Below are 21,572 nucleotides of genomic sequence, written 5' to 3' on the forward strand. Positions count from 1 at the left end.
CCTTCCTGTCTTCAGCTGTCCTATCTCATAAAGGCCTAAAATGCCCTTTTGTTCTTTAAATGGAATAAACACAGGTAATGTAATTTAATAAATTAAAGAGTTTTTTTGTTTTTGTTTTATCAATGGAAGGAGGGATCTTGGTTGCCATGGCGTCGCCCAATCAGAGCGGGGAGCAGCGTGATCAGAAGGTTCCTGATGGAGAAGAGGAGGAGGAGGAGGAGGAAGAGGGGGGGGAGGAGGAGGAGGAGAGGAGTGTCCGAGAGGTGCAGGGTCATTACCTCCGCTGCCCGTCGCCCAGGTACGCGTATTCTCTACGTATGACGTTGTCAGGTAATAAATAAATGTTGTTGTTGTTAATGTGAAAAAAGGCAGATTTGAGGATTTAATCAGTTTCCTCCTCTCTCTCTTTTTAAAGTTTCTCCATGGCCTCGGAGTCCAGGTTCTCCACGATCTCCGGCTCCGACGCGGCCAGCATCTTCATGGAGCCCATCCACCTCTCCTCCGCCATCGCCGCCAAGAAGATCATCAACGAGGGTGAGTACAGAGTTTAATCTCACCACAGATGCATTCTGGGATGTATAAAAAAAGACCCAGTAAGAGAGGAAACGCCCAAGAGGGGTCAGCCTCTCCTCTGTAAGCGTAGCTCCCATGGCGCCATTTTAATGCTACGAAGCCATCACCTGGGGTTAGCATCCCTTTGACTGCCATTCATTTTGGCGCCACTTTGACAGTGAATAACTTTACATGTGAAGCGTTTAAAGACTCTTTTTGTCCGTTGTTTATTTCTTAAGAAACACCACAGTGTATAAAAGGCTCCGTTAGCTTGTAGCTCACGTTATGGCTCCTTAGCAGACGTTGTTGTAAAAATAGGCTAACGATTGCGTCATAACCACGCGACAAATCACCGTATTGTCAGGAAAAGCGTGCAGACAGTTTGGACTTCCATCAGCTGTTTAGGTTTAGTTACAAACGTTAACTAGCATGTTAGTTAGCAGTAATTATCCCGTGTCTATGTTAATGTTAACTAGCATGTTAGTTAGCAGTAATTAGCCTGTGTCTATGTTAATGTTAACTAGCATGTTAGTTAGCAGTAATTAGCCTTTGCCTATGTTAGTTAACTAGCATGTTAGTTAGCAGTAATTAGCCTGTGTCTATGTTAAGTTAACTAGCATGTTAGTTAGCAGTAATTAGCCTGTGTCTATGTAATGTTAACTAGCATGTAGTTAGCAGTAATTACCTTTGCCTATGTTAATGTTAACTAGCATGTTAGCAGTTATTAGCCTCTGTCTATGTTAATGTTAACTAGCATGTTAGTTAGCAGTAATTAGCCTGTGTCTATGTTAATGTTGTCACTGGGATGCTAACGGCAGATGATGGCTTTGTAGCTTTAAAATGGCGCCATGGGACTATGGTGACCTGGTCCTCAGGTCTTTGCAGGGTAAATCCAGACCACTAGCTAGACTATCTGTCCAATCTGAGTTTTTACTCGCAGGATTTTCCCGCGGCTCTGTGCAGAGTTTAGCACCGCCCATGTCGATTCTGATTGGTTTAAAGAAATGCCGTTAAACCAGAACATCCCCAAATCCTTCTGTATGTGGACTAGCCAGACCCCCTTTAACCAGAATCAGGAATACTTTATTGATCCCCAAAAGGAGATTCTGTGGTACAGTTGCACAAAGTATATAAATATCAGAGTAGAAATATAAATAAAGACAAATTAGGAGTGTGGATATGCACGGTGTTTACATAGTTAAAGGAATTTTATGATTCAGTATTTACATAATTAAGGAGTATTGCACAAATTTTAAGCCGGTGTTATTGCACAAAACAGCTAATGTTGTTGTAGGGTGATTTGGAGGAATAAAATCTCACATGATGTCAAGACTGCTGATCTAAAGTCAATGTTTTATTAGTTTATGAGTCAGTGGCCCTGGGCTTGCAAAATGATGCTAATTTAATTGATGATTTGAACTAAAGCATCAAATCAGTAGGGCTTCTTTTCATTGTCAATTACTCTTTGGATTATTTTCTGGATTAATTCAATCGTTGTTCGATGTCTAAAAAGTCAGAAAATGTGGATCCGTGTTTCCCAAAGCCAAAGACGACGTCCTCAAATGTCTTGTTTGGGTTAAAACTCAAAGATATTCAGCTTCCTATCCCAGAGGAGAGGAGAAACATGCAGGTCCTGCAACACAGCTTCATGTTCTGGTCCTGTTTCATAGAGCTTCACTGTCTCAAAATCTAATCCAAAGACTTTATTTCACTTTGTTTTTGTGTTATGTGTTTGTATCTGTCTAAATGAAGCGTGCAAGGCTTTGTGTGAGAAAATGTGCAGGAGAGGGGAAGCATTCGCGATTTCTGAGTCCACATTCAAGGACTCTAATTTGGATAAGCACTCTTCAATTACAGCGAATCCACTTCGCATCCCGTCGGCTCATTACCGCGCGGAGGCGTTCTCGACAGAGGAGCGACGGCCGGGCTGATTGAGTAAATTAGCTCGTACGACGGATCTCCGAGCAGCTGCGTTACTCTAGTGGCAGCTTTAATGGACGATGCATGTTTCATCTGCAGGGACAACGCTGATGCTCTAATGGGGATTTTGTTTTCGTGTGCAGCTTTGCAGCATTCAGAGAGATCAGGGACGATTTAAAATGCACTCCTATTACATTATTTACTGTGATTGTTTTATTTTTAAGTCTGGTTGAGAGCAGGGAATATCTGGGGGTTTTTAGCAACACATTGGATTTTTGTTTACTGTCTTTGTTCTGATTTCTTTTTACATTTCAGTACAGTCTTATTTCCCTCTCTTCTTGTACTGGAATATGTTTTTGGACGTGTTATACTTTCTTTCTTGTTGGTATAATGATGGTGATGGTTGAATTGGCTTATGAATTGAATGGATAATGAATTGTATGTGCAGTTTGTCCTGTAGGATGACAGTGAGTGTGCAGCACATAATGAACAGCCACATCATTATGACATATTCATGCATATGTATTCATGCATATGTATTCATGCATAGGAACAGAGCAACATGTGTCAAATAGCTCGGTGCATGGTTGCTATGAGGGGTGAACGAGGTTTTGTCTCATTTATGAGCAGATTTAAGAGGGTTTTTTCATTAAAAAAACTCAAAAGTGAAGATCTAAAGCTGCTCAGAAGGGTAATGAGATCTGCTGCTGATCTCAAAGCTACTTATTGGACCTTTAGTTATTATATTAATATATTCATTATATTAAGTCTTCTAGGTCTTTGTGTTGACTATTTAATCACACAGACCTTTCTTCCTTTAATAGCTGAAACTGTAAAAGTTTCCAAATTTTTCTCAGGTCAAAATGTGACACAAGCTCAATTGTTTGTGTTTGCAACCCCCAACAACTGTGTGACAACAGCGATTGTGTGTGAGAGGGGTCAAATAATATCTTGATCTCAACTTGTGACTGTAAATAGCCTCTTCTGCGTGAAGTAAAATATTTTTCCTACAATTTTGAGATGAATAGTTGCAATAACAGTCACAGTAAAAGATAATGGAACAGTGACTAAAAATTGTCATTTGTAGTAGTTCATGGCAAAGCAGAGCATAGCAGGATGTAACAGGATGTAGCAGGGCCCAGCAGAGCGTAGCAGGGCACCGCAGAGCGTAGCAGGATGTAGCAGGATGTAGCAGGGCCGCAAAGCTTAGCAGGATGTAGCAGGGCACCGCAGAGCGTAGCAGGATGTAGCAGAGCTTAGCAGGATGTAGCAGGATGTAGCAGGATGTAGCAGGGCACCACAGAGCTTAGCAGGATGTAGCAGGGCACCGCAGAGCGAAGCAGGATGTAGCAGGATGTAGCAGGATGTAGCAGGATGTAGCAGAGCTTAGCAGGATGTAGCAGGGCACAGCAGAGCGTAGCAGGATGTAGCAGGATGTAGCAGAGCTTAGCAGGATGGAGCTTCTTCACCGTTCTTCACCCTGATCTTGTTCCTGTCTTTCCTCCTCAGAGCTGCCGCCTCGCGGCGTGCGGGCCGAGTCCGTCTCAGAGTCCATGCTGGAATCCGCCGAGCAGCTGATGGTGGAAGACCTCTACAACCGGGTGAAGGACATGATAGACGACCGCAGCCCCTACAACACCCCGTGTGTGCTGGACATCCAGAGGGCCATGGTGCAGGACCGGAAGGAGGCTGCCAGCAACCCCGTGGACGAGGTGTGGCCCAACATCTTCATAGCCGAGAAGTGAGTCCAGATCAGGAAGCAGACTGCATCCTGCTTTATAAGAACTAAATGTCCACTTACAGTAAGGGGACCAGATTTCTCAGACAAAATCCGGGAACATTTTCAGCTCAGAAGTGTAAATACCTCCAAAACACGTCATGTTTTTATTTTAGTAAAACTTAAAACAGGGAAACTAGACCTAGAGCTGTTCTTATTAGGGGCTGAGCCCCCCAAAGGTCTGATCCTAGACCCCCCCCCCCTGCTGCTACTTCATACTGTACTCCATACACCTCAGAGGGGAATGTTGTAATGTTACTGAACTACATTTATCTGACAGCTTTTGCTTTATTGCTTCAGGCTTGTTTCTGCAACAGCTTGTTGAGTATCTGATACAATAAAAACTATTGAGGAAATATTTTCCTTTTACATTGATTCAGTATTAAACGAGATCTCTGCAGTCGGTCAGAGAAACAAGCTCCAATGTAAACCAATAGGATAATTGTCCAGCTTGTATTTGCATTCATAAAAATGCTTGTTTTGCTGCTGACAGACTCAGATTAATATTATATAAGTGTCTGACATTATCATGAAAAGGATTTCTAAGGATGTCGACCTTTCTGTTAAAGATTAAGATCCTTTTTTAAAACATAAAAGTGTGACTATTGGCTCCGTTTGGTCTGTGTTTTCTTTCTTTCATTTCCAATTTCGGGTCTGTCAGTCTCAGTGAAAACCGGGGACATTTCCGGGGACAGATCCAGCCGGGGACAGGTCACCAAAACCGGGGTCAGTCCCCGGAAACCGGGGACGTCTGGTCACCCTAACTTACTTGCATGTTCTGCAGCTTTCAGCCATCCGTGGAGGAAGTTTTCTCACTTGTTTTGCTCACTCTAAAGTTTGGAGACAATGTTTTTGGGTTGAAAGCTTCAGAACAAGTTAAGTGAACCTTGACTGATGTGTGCATGCACAAAAATGAACATCCATGCTTGGTTTTCACATTTGATTCCTTCTAATATCCTTTTTATGCAGGAAAAACATCAACAAGAGCCTTAACATTTAAGTTTGATTGTAATTTAATTGTGTGAAGTTGTGTTTTATTCATTCAATATTAAGTCTTGATGTGTAAACCATATCTAATAAGACCGGACTGGATTGTTTTTTCAGATCCGTTGCGGTCAACAAGGCTCGTCTGAAGCGAATGGGCATCACACACATCCTCAACGCGGCCCACGGCACGGGGGTGTACACTAGCGAGACTTTCTACGCCGGCATGAACATCCAGTACATGGGCATCGAGGTGGACGACTTCCCCGACGTCGATATCTCGCTGCACTTCAGGCCCACCGCCGAGTTCTTGGACGACGCTCTGCTGACACACAAGGGTGAGATGTGACAAAAAGACAGGATTATACAGTCTTTCCTCAGGGTTTCCTGAAAGTTTAAACAACACAACATGAACCATAAAGGCCTAAGCTACCCCAGTCCCCACCCAGCCAAAGAAAAAAACCAACAAACAAAACATATAAAGTAAAATAAGAATAAATAAAGCTGAGAGGAAAGATTAAATGGTGACAGTCAAAATAGTGCACAGGGAAAATTGAGGGGAAAAGGGAAGAGAGAAGCTGAAGTGCAAGTGGTGTCACTCTGGCTGTTATTTGTCTCACGCACCTCCGACCACTTGACCAACAGAGGATGCCATATTTGGAAAAAAATTCTTTCTTTGTTGGACATCTTATATCGGAGCCTTTCCATGTGTAGTACAGTATGTTCCCCAACTCAGTCATTGCTAAAAGGGGGGGCTGGTCTCTGATTTCCACTGTTGCAAAATAATGCGCCTGGCTACCAAGGTGCATGGGGACATGACATATTACTTCTACTAAGAAATTTCTCCAGATTCCAGGATGAAATAAAGAAGACTCTTGACTTATGTCGTCATCGCTGTGGAGTTTTCTGCGCTGCATTTCACAAGGGTTTCATTCATTGATTTATTCAAGAAAGCACATTTCTTAAAAGAGATCCCCGACAGATAACCCGGAAGGTCTCGACAGCATCAGGGTTTCTGAGAAGTGTTTTCAGGAGCACACAGAGAACATCTGTGACTCCGGGACGAGGATCATGTAAACAGTGTTGTCTCTTACTCATGGCCGCTGCAGCTCATTCAGCAAGATATTGTTTACCTGTTGAATCAAATTATGTAAACACGCCACAACTTTGACTTCTACAGAAGACATTTAATTCATTCCTAGATGTATGCACTAATTAATAATCAAATTTAGATCTAATATTGTATTTTCAACTTCTGTTGAGTGTTTTGCTTTTCACAATAAGAGTCTGAATAAATCCGTATTTAAGCCTATTTTAGTGTAGTTTCTATTTTAGTTTAGTTTCTTTGAAATTACCAAATGAGGACAATAAATCTCACACAGCTACAAAAAGGGTACGATTTCATTTAAATATATTAGCATGTATAAGTTATGTTTAAACATTTAATACATGTTATGCTAAAGTTCGTTGTAATAAGCACACTTATGACTGACTTCGTCGTGCTAAATATCTGCGTAAACGTTAATTTAAAAATCAAATATAAATTGGTCCGGTTATAATCAACAGTTTTGTCTTGCAGGAAAGGTTCTGGTGGTCTCCATGATGGGCGTCAGCCGCGCCGCTGTCCTGGTGGCGTCCTACCTGATGATCTTCCAGCACATGACCATAATGGAGGCGCTGACGTCCATGAGGAAGAAGCGCGCCATCAACCCCAACGAAGGCTTCCTGAAGCAGTTGAGAAATCTCAACGAGACCCTGATGGAGGAGCGCGACGACGACGACGAAACGCTCAGCCAGTGCTCCGTCATCGATGCATGCGCACGCGCTCGCATCTTTGGTGAGGACGAGGATGAGGATACCGATAAAGAGGAAGAGCAGAGTATGATCGAGGTGAAAGCGCACTCCATCATGATGGAGGAGGAGGAGGATGGAGAAAGCGTGATGAGCAGCGTCGCCTCCTCCGCGGCAGCTGCAGCGCTCCGGAGCGGATTGACAAGAGCGCAGAATGGGCAGGACAGCCAGGGGCCGAGCCGCATTCAGGAAGAGATTGCACTACCTGAGCAAAAGGGCGGAGAAGACAGCGATGATGATGACGGTCTCGACAGCATGATCCGCGAGTGGCAGAAGAAGAACGAGAAATACCAGAACGACGACTGGTGGGAGGCGCAGCTGAACAGCGATGGAGAGGAGGAGGAATCTCTCGCAGAGGGCCGAGCAAGGCAGACAAAGGAACGTGTAGACGCAGACATTGAGAGCGTCACCAGCGAGGACGTACGAGCTGTGAAAGAGCGGTTGAAGCGTCGCATCAGACGTCCACAGTCCGACGCAATGTCCACCTCCAGCTGCACAAGTTACTCCGATCTCTGGAAGCAGCGGTTGAGGGAAATCGAGGAACAAGCCGCCGCTCGCTACCACAAGAAGGAGGACGACGAAGGCAGCGAGAGCACCGCAACCGAAGGCGGGAAGAAGAAGATTGATGACGATGTGGAGAGCATCCTCTCCGACACCGGCTCCATGTACAACTTCTGCCAGAAGAACAAGGAGAAGATGACGGCTCTGGAGCGCTGGCGCGTCAAGAGGATCCACTTTGGCTGGAACAAGAAAGACCGAGAGGACGGCGAGAAGAGTTCCGTGGGAGATGGAGATAAAGGGGACGGCGAGGGAGAAGCCAAGACGCCGTCCTTCCAAGATGTCAACCTGACGGCGTACCAGGCGTGGAAGCTGAGGCAGCAGAAGCGCCTCGGTGAGGAGAACACGGATGAGATCTTGGAGATGAGTCGAGGTGAGGACTCTGCGACGGTAAAACGGAGGCAAAGACGCGAGGAGATCCTGGAGCGCTCAAAGAAGAACTTAGAAGAGAGTCAGTCCATATGTGGCTGGGAGAACGAGAGCTGCGTCAGTGGTGGGACGATCCCTCTCTCCGCCTTCTGGGCTGGCGCCGGCGTCACGGGCCCGCCAAGTGTCACCAATGATGACAACATGTCCATGATGAGCGGCAGGTCGTCTGTTATGTCCTCAGTGTCTCAGGCTCGCAGCTTGAGATCAGCACAGTGTGTGAATCCCATGACGCTGGTTCCTCCGATCCTCCCAGTTCCTCCTGTGCAGGGCCCCGGAGGTGAACCCATGGTCAATCTGGCCAGCATTCAAAACTGGATCGCTAATGTCGTCTCTGAAACCATCAAGCAGAAGCAAAGTGAGATGAGCCTGCCTCCTCCGTCACGCGCTGGATCGGAGCTTAGCTTTGGCGGTGCGGCAAGCTTGGTGTCAGGCCGAGGCCTGGATGATGACAAAGCGTCCTTGTTGAGCGGCGCTTCCTATTCCAGCGCTCTGTCACAGGGGCGAGGCAGGGCAGCGTCAGTCCTCTCAGCTACTGGGTCAAGCAGCGCCTCTGGTCTCACTGGAAGAAGCTCTGCTCTGGGATCCACGATCGGCTCCTCTCTGGGCTCCAAGAAAAACAAGATCACCACCACCAGTGTGCCTCTGTTCAGCCTCTTCCAGGACCAGGTGGACATGGGAAAACTGGACGCCATGGACAAGGAGATGAAGTCAGAGATGAGGGGCAAGATGGCCTCCTACGAAAAGAAGAAGATCCTGGAGGACAACAAGCGCAGCACGCTCTACAAGAAAAAGAAACCGAAGGAGGACGAAGACGAGGAGGAGGAGAGGAAGCAGAAGGAGGAGGAGTTTCTTGAGGAAGCAAAGAAAAAGCCCAAACCTGCGAGGACCTTCGGCCTCTCTGGGTGTCTGAATCTCAACCCTGCGCTGGAGAAAGACAAGAACACCAGCATCGATGACTGGCTGACGAGCGTCCGGCCTCCCCCGAGGAAGCCGGCCTCTGCAGCCGACGTCGGCCCATCGGAGGATCCCTACGATGACCTTGATGCCTCAGCTTCCGAATTTGACTTCTCGAGCCGCAGGGCGTCCTATGCTGTCAACAACGAAGAGGAGGAAACTTATGGCGTTGCTTCCAGATACAGGTCCAGGTTACATGAGGATGTGTCAAGTGACAACACGTGCAACGGTTTCTCGCAGCCCGACAGCTCCAGCCGGGTGGGGCGGACGTACGCCGAGAGCGACGAGGGGACGGAGAGCTACCACGACCTCAACACAAAGAGAAAGTTTGCTCACCGCTCGCGATATGAAAGCAGCGAGACGCAGGTGACGAGGAGTAGGAGGGTGGAAGCCAACGAGGAGGAGGAGGACGACGACGACGACATCGCCACCTTCATCGCCCAGACCAGGCAGAGGGCGAGAGCTCGGGCTGCAGCCGAGGCCGAAGACGACGAGGTGCTCACCGCTTGGAGGGTGCAGCAGGAAGCCAGATCACAGAGCAGAGGTGACCCTTAGAGGAAACTACCGATCAGTTTTAGGAAATAAGAGTCAAGTCTGCTAGCTCAAACTCATCGTGGACTTTAAATCTGGAGAATTTAGGTTAAAACATTCATGTTATCTTGCAAATCCTAAAATCTATTGAAAGCAAGTGCACTATTGTTCTAGAGAAAATGAGCACTTTTGCTTTCTCATCATGCATCTAAACTTTATAAGGATGAATATTTAGAGCTTTGTTATTTATAAAACTAGTTAACTCCAAAATTAAGGTTTTGGTTGCACACGTTGAATGTAAAACTGATATTTTCATTGAAGATGATGTGAAACTCCTGAAAAACAAAGCAAATCCTGTTTGTATGGTTATGTTATTTTACTATTGCAATAAACGTTTTGACAATTGATAACCCGTCATTTTTATACATTACATTTATTAGGATCCACGTAATCAAACAACTCACCATAACAATACTAAATTACAGCAAAAACACACAAAATAATAAATGAAAAAAACAATTTTACAACAATTTAGGATGTTATACATTAGATTGTGTACATGAGCACAAATGCTGCTCATTGAGAAACGTTTATATATTTTTCATTGTTTTCTGCAGCAAATGTACTAGAGGTATTCTTACTTTTTAATAAACTATAAAATATTTCTGCATTCAACAAAAGGCTCTGTAAGGAAGACCATGTTATATTTATGTCCTTTTTGGACAATTTCTTTCCTTCTTTTTTGCCTTCTTTCTTTCCTTCTTGCCTTTGTTTTTACTTTCTTTCTTGCCTTCTTTCTTAAGAAAACAGGTGGATGATTACCTGGAAAGATGACTCCTAATTCTGTTAACTTGGTTATTATGACAGATATTACTATATCTACAATATCGAATACTATATTGACTCTGCATGACGCTGAACTCAAATCTAGCAGCTGTAATAATAATAATAAACGTTAGACCACCATCTACAGGACTTTGGGGGAAGTGCTTTTAATATCTTTGGAGGGATTTAAGGTGATTGACAGTTATTTATTGACTAAGAAAAACACCATCAAAGCTCTTTATCATTTAGAGGATTATTCAAATGATTTAAGAATGAAGGCTTTTTGTAGACTTCTTCTTTTCCTTTTGTATTTCCTCCCAGAAAGTTGGTTTATTTGAGCAGAATGTAGCTGTGTGCTGCAGTAAAGATGGGAAGAAACACGTGAGACTGTAACACTCATTACAGATTATTGTGAAGCTTTACATGCCGCAGTCGGATAAATCACTGGGAATGTTGATCTTTTTTCCCTTTTCTTTTTATATATCTGTACTTTAGCCAATATTCAAATGCAGGACTTTCAGTTGCAACCTTAGTACTTAACATTGTGATGTCGGTGCTTTTACTTTGAATAAGTATTTCTTCCACCAGTAGCCTACAATATGAAATGTTTGCATGGTGGTTATTTTAAGAAGTAAAGCAGCAAGAGAGAGATCATACCTTAAAGATTAAAGTATTACAATACTTTAATACGTGGCCTTTGGGTCACCAGATTGCGAAATGACGTGTTTCTGCCATTCAGCGTTAATTAAATCCTTTGTGAGTGTGAATGCTTTCATAACGAGTGCTGTGGGCCAAATGCAGGTTTACTTCTCTCATTCTGGTTCCTCAAACTGTGCAGCTGGTTGTCCCTCCGGTCCTGCGTCATGGCGAGCTGGTGGACCTCTGCAGACAGTCTGGACCTGGAGGAAACCTCAGTGGCGTCTTGGATCATTCAGACAGTCGGCCTGTTTGGAGATATTCTGTCTTTGGAGGACACGATGCTGTCTGAAGACAACAGTGAGGAGGACAACGCTGGCGGGACTGCTTCAGGGGAGGAGGGGGGTGCTCAACAATCAGGAGACACAAAGGTAGAAGATGAAGACATGATGGAGGAGGACAAAGAGGAGAAGGTGAAGGGTAGAGGAGATCAACAGGTTAAAGACTGGACAGATATAAGTGAGAGTAAAGAGGAAGAAGATTTTCAACGAGGAGAAAAAGAGAAAGAAGACGATAAAGGTGCCAAAGATGATGGAAATGTTGAAGTAGAGAAGCAAGAAGAAAAGAGAGATGGGAGAGGGGAAGAGCAGGTGTTAGAAAAAGAGGTAGAGGATGCGCAAGAAGAGGCAAAGATAGAAAAAGAAAATGTGGAGGAAGAAGATGAAGCACATACTCAAAGAGAGCAAGAGGAAGAAAGAAGGAAGGAGGAGGTAGAGGAGGAAGTAGATAAAGAGACAGAAAGACAGGATGATGAAAATGATAGAGAACAAAGAAATGTAGTGAGAGTAGAAGACAATGAGCTCATAAAAGATGGAGAAGAGAAAGAAATGGAGGAAGAAGAAGTAGACAGAAGATTGAAGATGTTGAAGATTCAGAAAGAAAAAGAAGAGAAGGTTTTAGAGGAGGGAAGAGAGGATGACAGAGCACAGAAAGAAGAGATAGAGGATAAAATAAAACTAAGGGATATAAAGGAAGATGAGTATGATCGAGCAAAAGATGGAGAGAAAGAGTTGGTTGTGAAGGATGGAAAAAGAGCAGAAAAAGAGAGGGAGACTCATGATGAAGACGAGGTTGAAGAAGAGAAGGAGGAAGAGATGGAGGAAAAAGTAAAGGAGGTTTTGGAGAAGGGAAGAGAGGATGACCGAGCAGAGAAGGAGGAAAAAGAAGAGGTAGAGGATGAAAGAAAAGAACAAGACAGCTGGACAAAGATAAAAGGACGTGGACAAGATGATGAAAAAGAAGAAGAGGTGGAGGATACTGGAGAAAAGGAGGTGGAGAAAGAAGAGGAGATGGAGAAAGAAAAAGGACAACAACAGATTGTTGGAAAAGAAAACAAGAAAGAGGAAAATGGAGATGGAGAAGAAGAGGAAGTAGAAAAAGAACAACAGATTGTTGGAAAAGAGATGGAGGGGAAAGGAGAGGCAGAGAAAGAAGAAAAGGTTCATAGAGAAGAAGAAGAGATGGAAGAAGAAGAAGAGATGGAGGGAAAAGGAGTGATGGAGGCAGAGAAAGAAGAAAAGGTTAATAGAAAAGAAGAAGAGATGGAAGAAGAAGAAGAACAGATTGTTGGAAAAGAGATGGAGAGAGATGGAGAGGCAGAGAAAGAAGAAAAGATTCATAGAGAACAAGAAGAGATGGAAGAAGAAGAAGAGATGGAAGAAGAAGAAGAGATGGAAGAAGAAGAGATGGAAGAAGAAGAAGAAATGGAAGAAGAAGGAGAAAATGAGCTCGATGGATCACATTCCTATAAACCAATTCCTCCATCAGCTGCATCAGCTCAGGAATGGGCTAAAACGCTGAGTCATGCTGGTGCAGAAACAGGAAAAGAAGAAGTAGAAGAAGAAGAGGAGAACGGCTCGGGCGCTGCCAGCCAACACAACGGGGACATTTATCCCACATGGCCGAGCCCGGACAAAGACCCGGAGACGGAGCGAGCTCCTCTCACACGACCGGACTCGAGTCTGGATCGGAACAAGGAGGAAATACAGAGTTCGGACGAGGGAGCGCGACCCGAAACGCCGTTGCCGACGGCGTCTCCTGGACGACATCGAGCTGACGACGACATCCGAGATCCTAAACCGGGACCACGGACAGGTAATCCAGATTCTTAAAGCCGTGATCCGTGACACTTTGGGATGGGGTTCGGTTTTAGGAAAAGCTTTCGGGTTTCAGCTTTAAATGGTTTCAACAGGTTACCTTAATATTTTGAGTAGACTTAACTTATTAATATAGGCCCTCTATATATATGTATATGTGTATAAATATATACATACATATACACATATATACATATATACATACATATACAACTTAATCCTTAATGTAAATAAGTCAATTCAGAATTAAATCAAGAAGTTAATGCGTTTAAGACAAATGAAAGTTAAGATGAATAAAGTTTTAAAATGTTTATGAATATAAACTTAATAAAATTAAGTTGATCTGACAAACTATTTAAGTTGAGTTAATGTGAAAGATTAGTTGATTCAAATACATTGAAATTAACTAATTTTTTTTAGATAAGTTTTCTGTGGTTGTAAAAGTACAAGATTAAACTAAATTAAGTGTATAAAATGCAACAAGTTTTTTTTCACAATTTTAATGACGTTGATCTGACTTGAAACTGACAAACTATTTAAATTGAGTTAATGAGAAAGATTCAAATACATCAAAATTATTTCATTTTTTTTAGATAAGTTTTCTTTGGTTGTAAAAGTTCAAGATTAAACCAAATTAAGTGTATAAAATGCAGTGCAAATAGACAGAATAGCCAACAAAAGTAATTTAAATGCACAAAAGCAATAACACTATTTCCCCCTCTGCTTTCACTTGTTTTTAATTCCTTAACTTTAAGTTATTAGTGTCTGTAAGTGTTTAAATATCTGCTGAAAGTTGTTCATTTTGATTTAGAGTTTGCAGTCTGAAAAGAGTTTACATAACTAGAGCCGTGATTGGCTGGAAGCACAATTACTCACAGTGGAGATTGAGGTCAGAGAGATGATTCATTCGTTAAAATCCAATTAAAATTCCACAAAGATGACACTCACTCTATTGCCAAAGCAAACGATAATGGAAAGAGCTCCACGGAGCCAATTAAATCACTTCATATCATGCTTTAACCTTTTTAAAGAGTATTTTAATTAAACAAAATAGACAGATAACATTTTCCGCTGCATCAGGTTGCAGGCTGGAGCAGAAAGAAGTGACGTTGATGGACGCAGCCGCTGAGTCGTCGTTAACGGCCGGACGAGAAAGCAAAGCGCTCGGTCCGACCCGAAACTCGTCCAGCACAGGAAGCCCTGCGATGGACGTGAAGGGGGACAAAGGAGACAAAGAAGAAGGAGGTGAAAACAATGTGAACGGCGAGGCGGACGCAGCAGAGAAGAAGAAGAAGAAGAAGAACAACAGCAGCAGCAGCCGCGCGACGACATTGTACAAAACTGTGTCCTACAGGAGGATCCGTAGAGGAAACACCCGGCAGAGGATCGATGAGTTCGAGGCCATGATGGACTCATGATCCAACCAACCCTAAATAGTGTCAACGGGTGTATTTCTGATGGCTTTTTTGGGTTCTTGTGCTTGAGGATGGCAACACCTAGTGGTCACCAACGCATTCTCATGAACGGGTTTGTGTGATATCAAACAAAAGGTTGTGTACAACAATTCCTATTATCTGCGACTGCCGGCTGGTCACGTGACAACCACAGGAAAGTTAAGTTCAGCAGGCGGTCTTCACGGTTACATTTAGCCGGGAAAATTGAGTTAAGTCGACAAAAAGTGACTTTAAACCGAGCACAGAGCCCCATGAGCTGTCAGTCATTACAGGGCGCGTGGCAGTTAAGTTTAGCCGATAAAAAGTGAGCGTTAGGAAGCGACAACAGTTAAGTCAAGGCACCAAAATGACTAGTTAAGTTTGGAAAACAGATTGTGTTTAACAGTAGGCTACCCCTGGGTATGCACACGTGTTTCATGGGTGAAAGTGTTTTCTGCAGGTGGAATATATATATATGTATATATATATATATAAAATAGTGGAATACATAGGAATTACAGTGCATTACTTTTTCATAGTGATATGTACAAATTGTTCATGAGAACTGCTTGTAGTGACACAAAGACAAAAGTAGTGGGCTCAGGATAGAGCCATGTGGCACACCATGAAATTGAAATGTAACTTTTCCAATGTTGTGAGTGAAGAGCGCTAATTACATCTTATTTGTTTGTACAGCACCTAAAGGCCACAGGTTTGAGCTCTCAGTTAACGAAAACGTGTCAAAGTGTGTCAAAGTGTGTCAAGACATAAGTATGACTCTGCTTAAAAAATAGCTTGCATCGTTATGTGTTGCAGTGAAGATAAACTGCTAAATAGCTTCCCAGAACACTGCAATTTCTTCTCAGCTTTGTGCTGCTGTTTTAAAACTACACAGATTTTAATTGTTATTTGGGAGGGAATTTGGATTTCAGGGCTATAAATGATAAAAAATGAATTTAAAAGAAAAGAAAAAAAAAATCAGGGATTGTATCTTTAAAACTCAAAATATAACTTGGATGTGTTAGTTGGATGCATTGTGTTATTCAGAGATATTAAGAGTGCTTTTCAGGTGGATACATGTTTCTTAAATCACATGTTTCAATACAGGCCAGCTGCAGTAACCTATGACTGACTCACATTGTCAGCACAGCTATAATAATCATTACTATTATATTATATTTATAATAGAATTTAATGATAATAAATGGGTTTAAGCCTCACAGATTTCGGTTTTGTGTACGTTATTTTGCACACTAATAAGAGTTAAAAGATGTTGGTCTGTGTTCATTTCAAATAGAGGAAGATATTAAGATTGAAAAGAAGAAGGGAGAAGAGGTTTAGGAGAAAAGAAGAAGGGAGAAGAGGTTTAGGAGAAAAGAAGAAGGGAGAAGAGATTTGTGAGAGAGAAAACAAAGATTAAGGCAGAAATTAGGAGGATAAGGGCAGAAATGACGGAGAAAGGAAAGTAGGAAAAGGACAAAAAAGTGAAGGGAAATGTAGAGAAGAAAAAAGAAAAGATGATAAAAGAGGGGAAGAGCAGGTGTTAGAACAAGAGGTAGAGGATAAAGCAAGAAGACGACACTTTCTCTTCTCCACTACATTTATCTGACAGCTTTAGTTTCTTTACAAATTAAGATATTTTATCACATCTAATGTTTTGTTATAAATTAAAATCCCCAACAGTTAATTCACATACAGTAAAATTCAATATACGTATTTTACATTAAAAAAAATAATGCTAATTGCAAAAGGTCTTTAACACAAATTGCTCCTGAAGCAGAATCGGACATGTTATTGACAAGAGACTACAAAACCCACAATCCTCTGCTCCTTTAGCTGACGTCACCTGGAGCCTGGACCCGGCGTCTATCAGCGGTGGATTGTGCGTTTGGCCACAAAAGACACATTTATTAACCAGTTAGCGACATTTTGTCGACGACAGTGTATTTGTGGACTTTGTCGCAGGTGTGTTCAGCGCAGTGATATTTATAAGTGTAATTTATATTCTAAGTTTCTAGTTTAAACGGTTTTATTTTGACCAGCTAGCTAGGTGGCTAACAAAATGGCTCCGTCTATTTACTGCAGAACAACAACAAATACTGAGTCACAATGTTAGGTGTGTTTAATGTTACTTTATCGTTACATTCGTGTATTTTTGAGATGTATTGGCCTTTAAAAAGCCGTTTTCTAATCGGTACCGGTGTCGTTTTTTTAGGCAGTAACGTCAGTTGGAAGTGATGACACCTCCGCGGCTAACGTTACTGTCCGTTGGAGGAAGAGGAAGAGGAAGGAGACGATGATGATGAGGATGATGATGACATGCAGTTAGCTGGCTGCTTGGCTGGCGGACGCACGGACGGACTTGAGCCCACTGTGTGTGTGGTGTCGCCCCAAAACCAGACCAGGATCCGGGACCACAAGAGGCGAAGATGCCGCGGAGGAAACAATCCAACCCCCAGCCGGTGAAGCGTGAGTTTTAACCCGCTGTCCTGCACCTAATGAGCTGCTTTTCTCTTCACAATCAACCACATTTTAAGGAAGTGTCTCTGTCCATGTAAAGTCCACTTTTATATACCTATGTTTTTTGTTCTTGTGAGTTTAGACTCGATGTGTAGCCCAGGAAAGAGTAAGCCCAACTGGTCTCACATGTAGACATTGACACAGAGGAAGACTCTTAAAATAAAAAATGTGTTGTCCTTTTATTCTATATATTTTGCATCTATTCCATTTTCTTTCAACATCATTAAAGCGGCATTAAAAGATCATCCATTTATGATTATTTGGCAGATTCCATACACGTCCATGGAGAGGTAGGTGCAAAGCAAAGGAGCACAAACCTAGAGATCATGACCTAAAGAGTGAAATAAGAACAAATTGGGCTGCTTGATTATGGGGAAATAAACAATTATTTTGGTCAGTATTGAAATGTCGCTTATTTACCACGACTACCCATAGCTTTTGGAAAGATGTTGCATTTAAAAACAGTGGAACATCCCAAACAAACTGTAAAAATCCCCTTAATACTTTTCCCCTTAAAACCAATAATACAAAATATATATTTACAGTCGGCGGTGGACCACATATGCCCAACAAGAGGGTCTGGCTCCCATTGCTCTACATGCATTTCCATAAAGTGTTGTCTTTTTTTTGGAGTACTTTATTTAAATTTTTCCGTTAACAAGAACAAACGCAGACAAACAACCCTCCATCCCCAAAAGGATGCTCCAGTATACAATGTTTTGAGGTTAGTTACATTGCAATATCACAGTATCCACATAATCTAGATTGGGCTGCCACCTTTTAATAAAGGTGTAGAATCTTTTCTGGGTTATGTTATATTTTCTAAAGACACACAGTTCTTAATTTGTAAATACCACGTAGTTATGGATAGAGGAGAATCAGACGTCCATGTGACAGAAGCAACACTTTCTGGCCGAAATGTCGTCCTTTTTTAAGTAGATGTGTTTGTGTGTGTTATCTCATTCTGAATGTTTTGGCCAAGTTAAGCTTCCTCTCTTCCTCCTCTCTGCTTCCTGTCTCCACTTCCTCTTCACAGGCCCGTACCTGACCCCTCAGTTCTCCCTCCTCTCCTCTCCTCTCCTCTTCCTTCCTTTCTTTCTTTCTTTCTTTCGTCACTTCCGGTTTGACTTCTCTCTATGAGTCCCTTCTTTTTTTTACATGTGCTTTTTTTCACCTGGCTACTTTGGGATAATCTTGTTTTTCTCTTTTAATTTGGTCTCCATTGTCTGAGCTCTGGGTTTCATCTCATGGTGTCTCAGCAACGCCTTTCTCATAAATAACATGTGTAAACATGCACTTAACGAACCAGCTCAGGCAGCTTTCTTCAGTAAGAAGTTTTCCTAAACTTCAGGTGTATGAAAATCGGAGACGAGGATTAGAGAAACTTACTTTCCTCAGTTATTTATTTCCTGAACGGCAATTTCTTGATCATGTATAAGTCTTAACAAGCTTCTTAATTAAAAAAAGACTTCAGTCAGAGACAGTAGTTTTATTCAAAGTCTGACTAAAACTAACTTTAAGTAGCATAGTCAGAATACGTAAAGTTTTCACAGTTAAACACTGGACTATATCAATAGTTTGGACACAAAACAATTCAAGAGGCAGCATCTCACGCAGTTAAAATGAGTAAATATTGGCCATGAGAAAGACAAAAAGTTATATTTCTCACTGCCATTATGAAGAGGAAGGAGACATGATGAGTCATAAAAATGGGGATAACAATGCAGACTTTTTTTCACATGCAGTTATGGTGTTGCAAGAGTTTATTCTTGCGAAAAGTGACAGAAGTAGTTGTGTGCAGAATGGAAAACAAGCGCTTAAGAGCGACTAGGTTTGCCCCTCTAAACACCCATAACGTGGGCATTATGGGCTTCTGAAAGTTACAAACTTTCTCAAGGTTTAAGGGTTATTTGGACCCTTGCTTCAGCCATGTTTGTTGTTATTTTCATTATTGTAACTAGTTATTCTCTACAATATCACTAGTTGTCAACAAAGCTTATTGGCAAAAAGTGTCCAAACCATAAACTGTATAAAACAGTTGAATGCATGAAAGCGGCATGGGTCATCAGGGCTTTGTTCTGCCTCTTATCCCTTCTTCCTCTTCCTTTTCCTGGCTCCCTGAGCCTCATTCCTCACCCTCCAACTCTTCCTCTTCCGCATTTATCTCATCCTCACTGACTTCCTCTACTTGTCTGTTGTCTTCTCCCCACTTTACTCTCTCCATGATCGGTGATCCATTTTTTTTGGTGTTGCGCCTATTCCCCAAACTCATAAAATTCGTAGGTTTTCTCCAGAATTCGGTGAGTTTTTGAGTATGTTAAGCCCCACAAAAAGTTGATTCATTTGCCAGAGGAATAATAATAATTCCTTCAGTTTCAAATGGGCGTTTGCTGCTGTTGGAGCTCGGGCCCTAATTACCAGTTTGGCTGCCAAGTGTCCAGCTTGTGTTACTTGGTTACAAAGAGGGCATGAAATATGAAAATATATATATAAAGCTTCTTTCAGTTTACAGGAAATAAAAATGTGGTTTATAAAGTAGTTGCATTCAAAGTAGACCGCATGTTCAGTGTCTGTATCCGGTGCTAATATAAACAATTTGACCAAAAACTGTGATTAAATATGTTTTAGGGCGTTAAATAGTAAAGCAGACACCAAAGTTGCAACTTGCTTGATTTTAGTTTGTATTAACTGCTTAGTTAAAGGGTTTGGAAGTAAGTTTTAAAACGAGTAATCATGAGAAATATTTGTGTTCAGTGGAGTTGGAGGACGGGGCGGTGGTGTGTGAGCCGGGCTGCCTGGTTCTGGAGAGCGACTTCCTGCTGAGTGGAGAGCTGGAGTTTGGAGACTCGGAGATCATGGGACTGGATAGAGAGTCAGGTCAGTCACACACACATTGGATCCTACGTTAAATAGCAGATAGTCGCTTTGCCAGAAGCTCCTGCAAAGCGCGATGGAGGAGAGTCTGGCTTCTCCATGTCACTACCCGATGTGAGTCACGAGTGCAGATGTGAGTTACACATTAGTCACTTTGCAACAAGTAGCATGTAAGATGCTAACGAGAGACTTCTGTATTGTCAACACAGGAAAAATACAGATAGCTTTATTTGTCACGCGTGCACTGGTACACAGTGATATGATGCTTTTAATGGAGCAAGCCTCCGTGCCGCAGCTATTTAAAGCGCCGCCACACGCTCTCCAGCTGGAAGGGTTAGACCTACAATGGACCTACATAACAAAGTTGGTTCACTGCTAGCTTAGCTGCAAGTTAGCATCAAACACAACAAAGGCTGTCAGTTGAACGGTGTTTTGAGCTAACGTTAGCAGCTAAACAACCATAGGTAGCTACGTATCTGAAATGGTTTCCATTCTCTGTTATTGTTTGTAATGAGAAAAGTTCATGGATTTCACAAATTCCAGTATAACACATTATGCCGTAAAGGGTTCTGGAAAACTCAGATTGGACAGATAGTCTATCTCGCTGTCTGGATTTCCCCCGCAGAGATCTGAGGAGAAGTTAACCATAGTCCTCATTTATTGACCACAGTTTAAAATGCCAACACATAGGAAGGTTTTAAGACTTAAAACTAAAAGCACCTGACTTTAAAAGAATAGTTTGATAACCATGTTCCTCCAAAGTCATTTGTGAATTAAAGCAAACTGTAGAGTCTTGCCAAAGCTGACATGCCTTGTTAAACAAATACAAGAGCAAACTGTTCATACCCCTCCTAGGCTTCTGTCAGACCTGCTCTGTAAGTGTTTTATTTAAAATGTTAACCATGTTTGTCTTAAATTTTCATACGTCCACATTAGGAATATGTTTTGTCAGTTTGGATGAGAAAAATCGCTGAATTTGTGTCAGCAAAGCACCTTTATTTCCATATATGAAGGTTTTTTTTATTTCTTGTGTTCTTCAGGTATGACGGTGTTCTCTCTGAGTGTGGAGGACGACCCTTCAGCACCAACAGACTCCACCTTCCCAGCTTTCCTCTCATGTAAAGGATGTGGTCAACTTCTGGGAGACTCTCCTCTGGGAGCAGGTTTAGATCTGGGTAACTGACTTTGTTTTTCTTTAGGAAATATATAAAAGAAAACCACCAAGACAGAAATGTAGAGGGTGAAGTTTTGTAAAAATGTCCTCAGACAATTCGGCTTCTGTCAGGTCAAAATTAGTTCTATTCAATGTTAATTTTAAGATCTCTGATAGGTTGATATTTAAGCATGTAAAAGTTAAAATGCAGTGAACCATGGACACTAGGGTGCAGGAATAGATTAAAATGTGTAAGCTGTTAGGAGTGTCTCACAAATAAGGAGTCGTGTCAAAGGTAACTCTGTTTTACAGAAATAGATTAATTGACCACTGCAGGACTAGAAGAGTATAATGAACAAAGTTATTCTGATGTTCGTTGGTCAGTCACTGTTTGAATAAAGCTGCAAATGATTTGAAAT

General features: G+C 42.2%; 3 protein-coding genes across 6 annotated transcripts in view; all 3 read left to right on the forward strand.

Moving 5' to 3' along the window:
• dusp27 (dual specificity phosphatase 27) overlaps nt 1–15,000 on the forward strand; it is a 16,685-nt gene extending 1,685 nt beyond the window's left edge. The window contains exons 2-7 of one of the 2 annotated variants that reach the window (XR_004327872.1): nt 130–298; nt 416–534; nt 3,982–4,213; nt 5,354–5,571; nt 6,813–9,678; nt 14,987–15,000. Coding sequence is in view for 1 of the 2 variants with exons in the window: in XM_032505955.1 (XP_032361846.1) it covers nt 147–298; nt 416–534; nt 3,982–4,213; nt 5,354–5,571; nt 6,813–9,580 (3,489 nt within the window). In the remaining variant the exon portion in view is untranslated. Of the gene's footprint in view, nt 1–129; nt 299–415; nt 535–3,981; nt 4,214–5,353; nt 5,572–6,812; nt 9,965–14,986 lie in introns of those variants that run through there. The other variant, XM_032505955.1, reaches the window with a different exon arrangement.
• LOC116673728 (golgin subfamily A member 6-like protein 22) lies at nt 11,065–14,978 on the forward strand. Of its 2 annotated transcripts, XM_032505958.1 has the most exons (3): nt 11,068–12,825; nt 12,919–13,171; nt 14,254–14,978. In XM_032505958.1, the coding sequence occupies exons 1-3, from the start codon at nt 11,245–11,247 to the stop codon at nt 14,589–14,591; spliced, it is 2,172 nt and encodes a 723-aa protein (XP_032361849.1). In that variant the 5' UTR covers nt 11,068–11,244; the 3' UTR covers nt 14,592–14,978. The 2 variants fall into 2 exon arrangements, with proteins under 2 accessions (XP_032361848.1, XP_032361849.1); XM_032505957.1 differs by having other exon boundaries at nt 11,065–13,171.
• A 1,423-nt stretch (nt 15,001–16,423) lies between the features above and the next one.
• LOC116673732 (zinc finger protein 513) overlaps nt 16,424–21,572 on the forward strand; it is a 10,838-nt gene continuing 5,689 nt past the window's right edge. Inside the window, exons 1-4 of one of the 2 annotated variants that reach the window (XM_032505963.1) lie at nt 16,424–16,571; nt 16,822–17,075; nt 19,881–20,003; nt 21,041–21,175. In XM_032505963.1, the coding sequence (XP_032361854.1) occupies nt 17,036–17,075; nt 19,881–20,003; nt 21,041–21,175 (298 nt within the window). In that variant the 5' untranslated portion in view covers nt 16,424–16,571; nt 16,822–17,035. Of the gene's footprint in view, nt 16,723–16,821; nt 17,076–19,880; nt 20,004–21,040; nt 21,176–21,572 lie in introns of both variants that reach the window. The other variant, XM_032505964.1, reaches the window with a different exon arrangement.

Source organism: Etheostoma spectabile, chromosome 24 (genome assembly GCF_008692095.1).
Source record: "Etheostoma spectabile isolate EspeVRDwgs_2016 chromosome 24, UIUC_Espe_1.0, whole genome shotgun sequence".
NCBI lineage: Eukaryota > Metazoa > Chordata > Actinopteri > Perciformes > Percidae > Etheostoma > Etheostoma spectabile.

Excerpts from the sequence above, each read along its gene's own strand:
- LOC116673728 (XM_032505957.1), top strand. The coding sequence starts at position 11,245 with ATGGCGAGCTGGTGGACCTCTGCAGACAGTCTGGACCTGGAGGAAACC. Across the intron at positions 13,172-14,253 it reads TAAACCGGGACCACGGACAG|GTTGCAGGCTGGAGCAGAAA; the intron begins GTAATCCAGATT and ends CCGCTGCATCAG.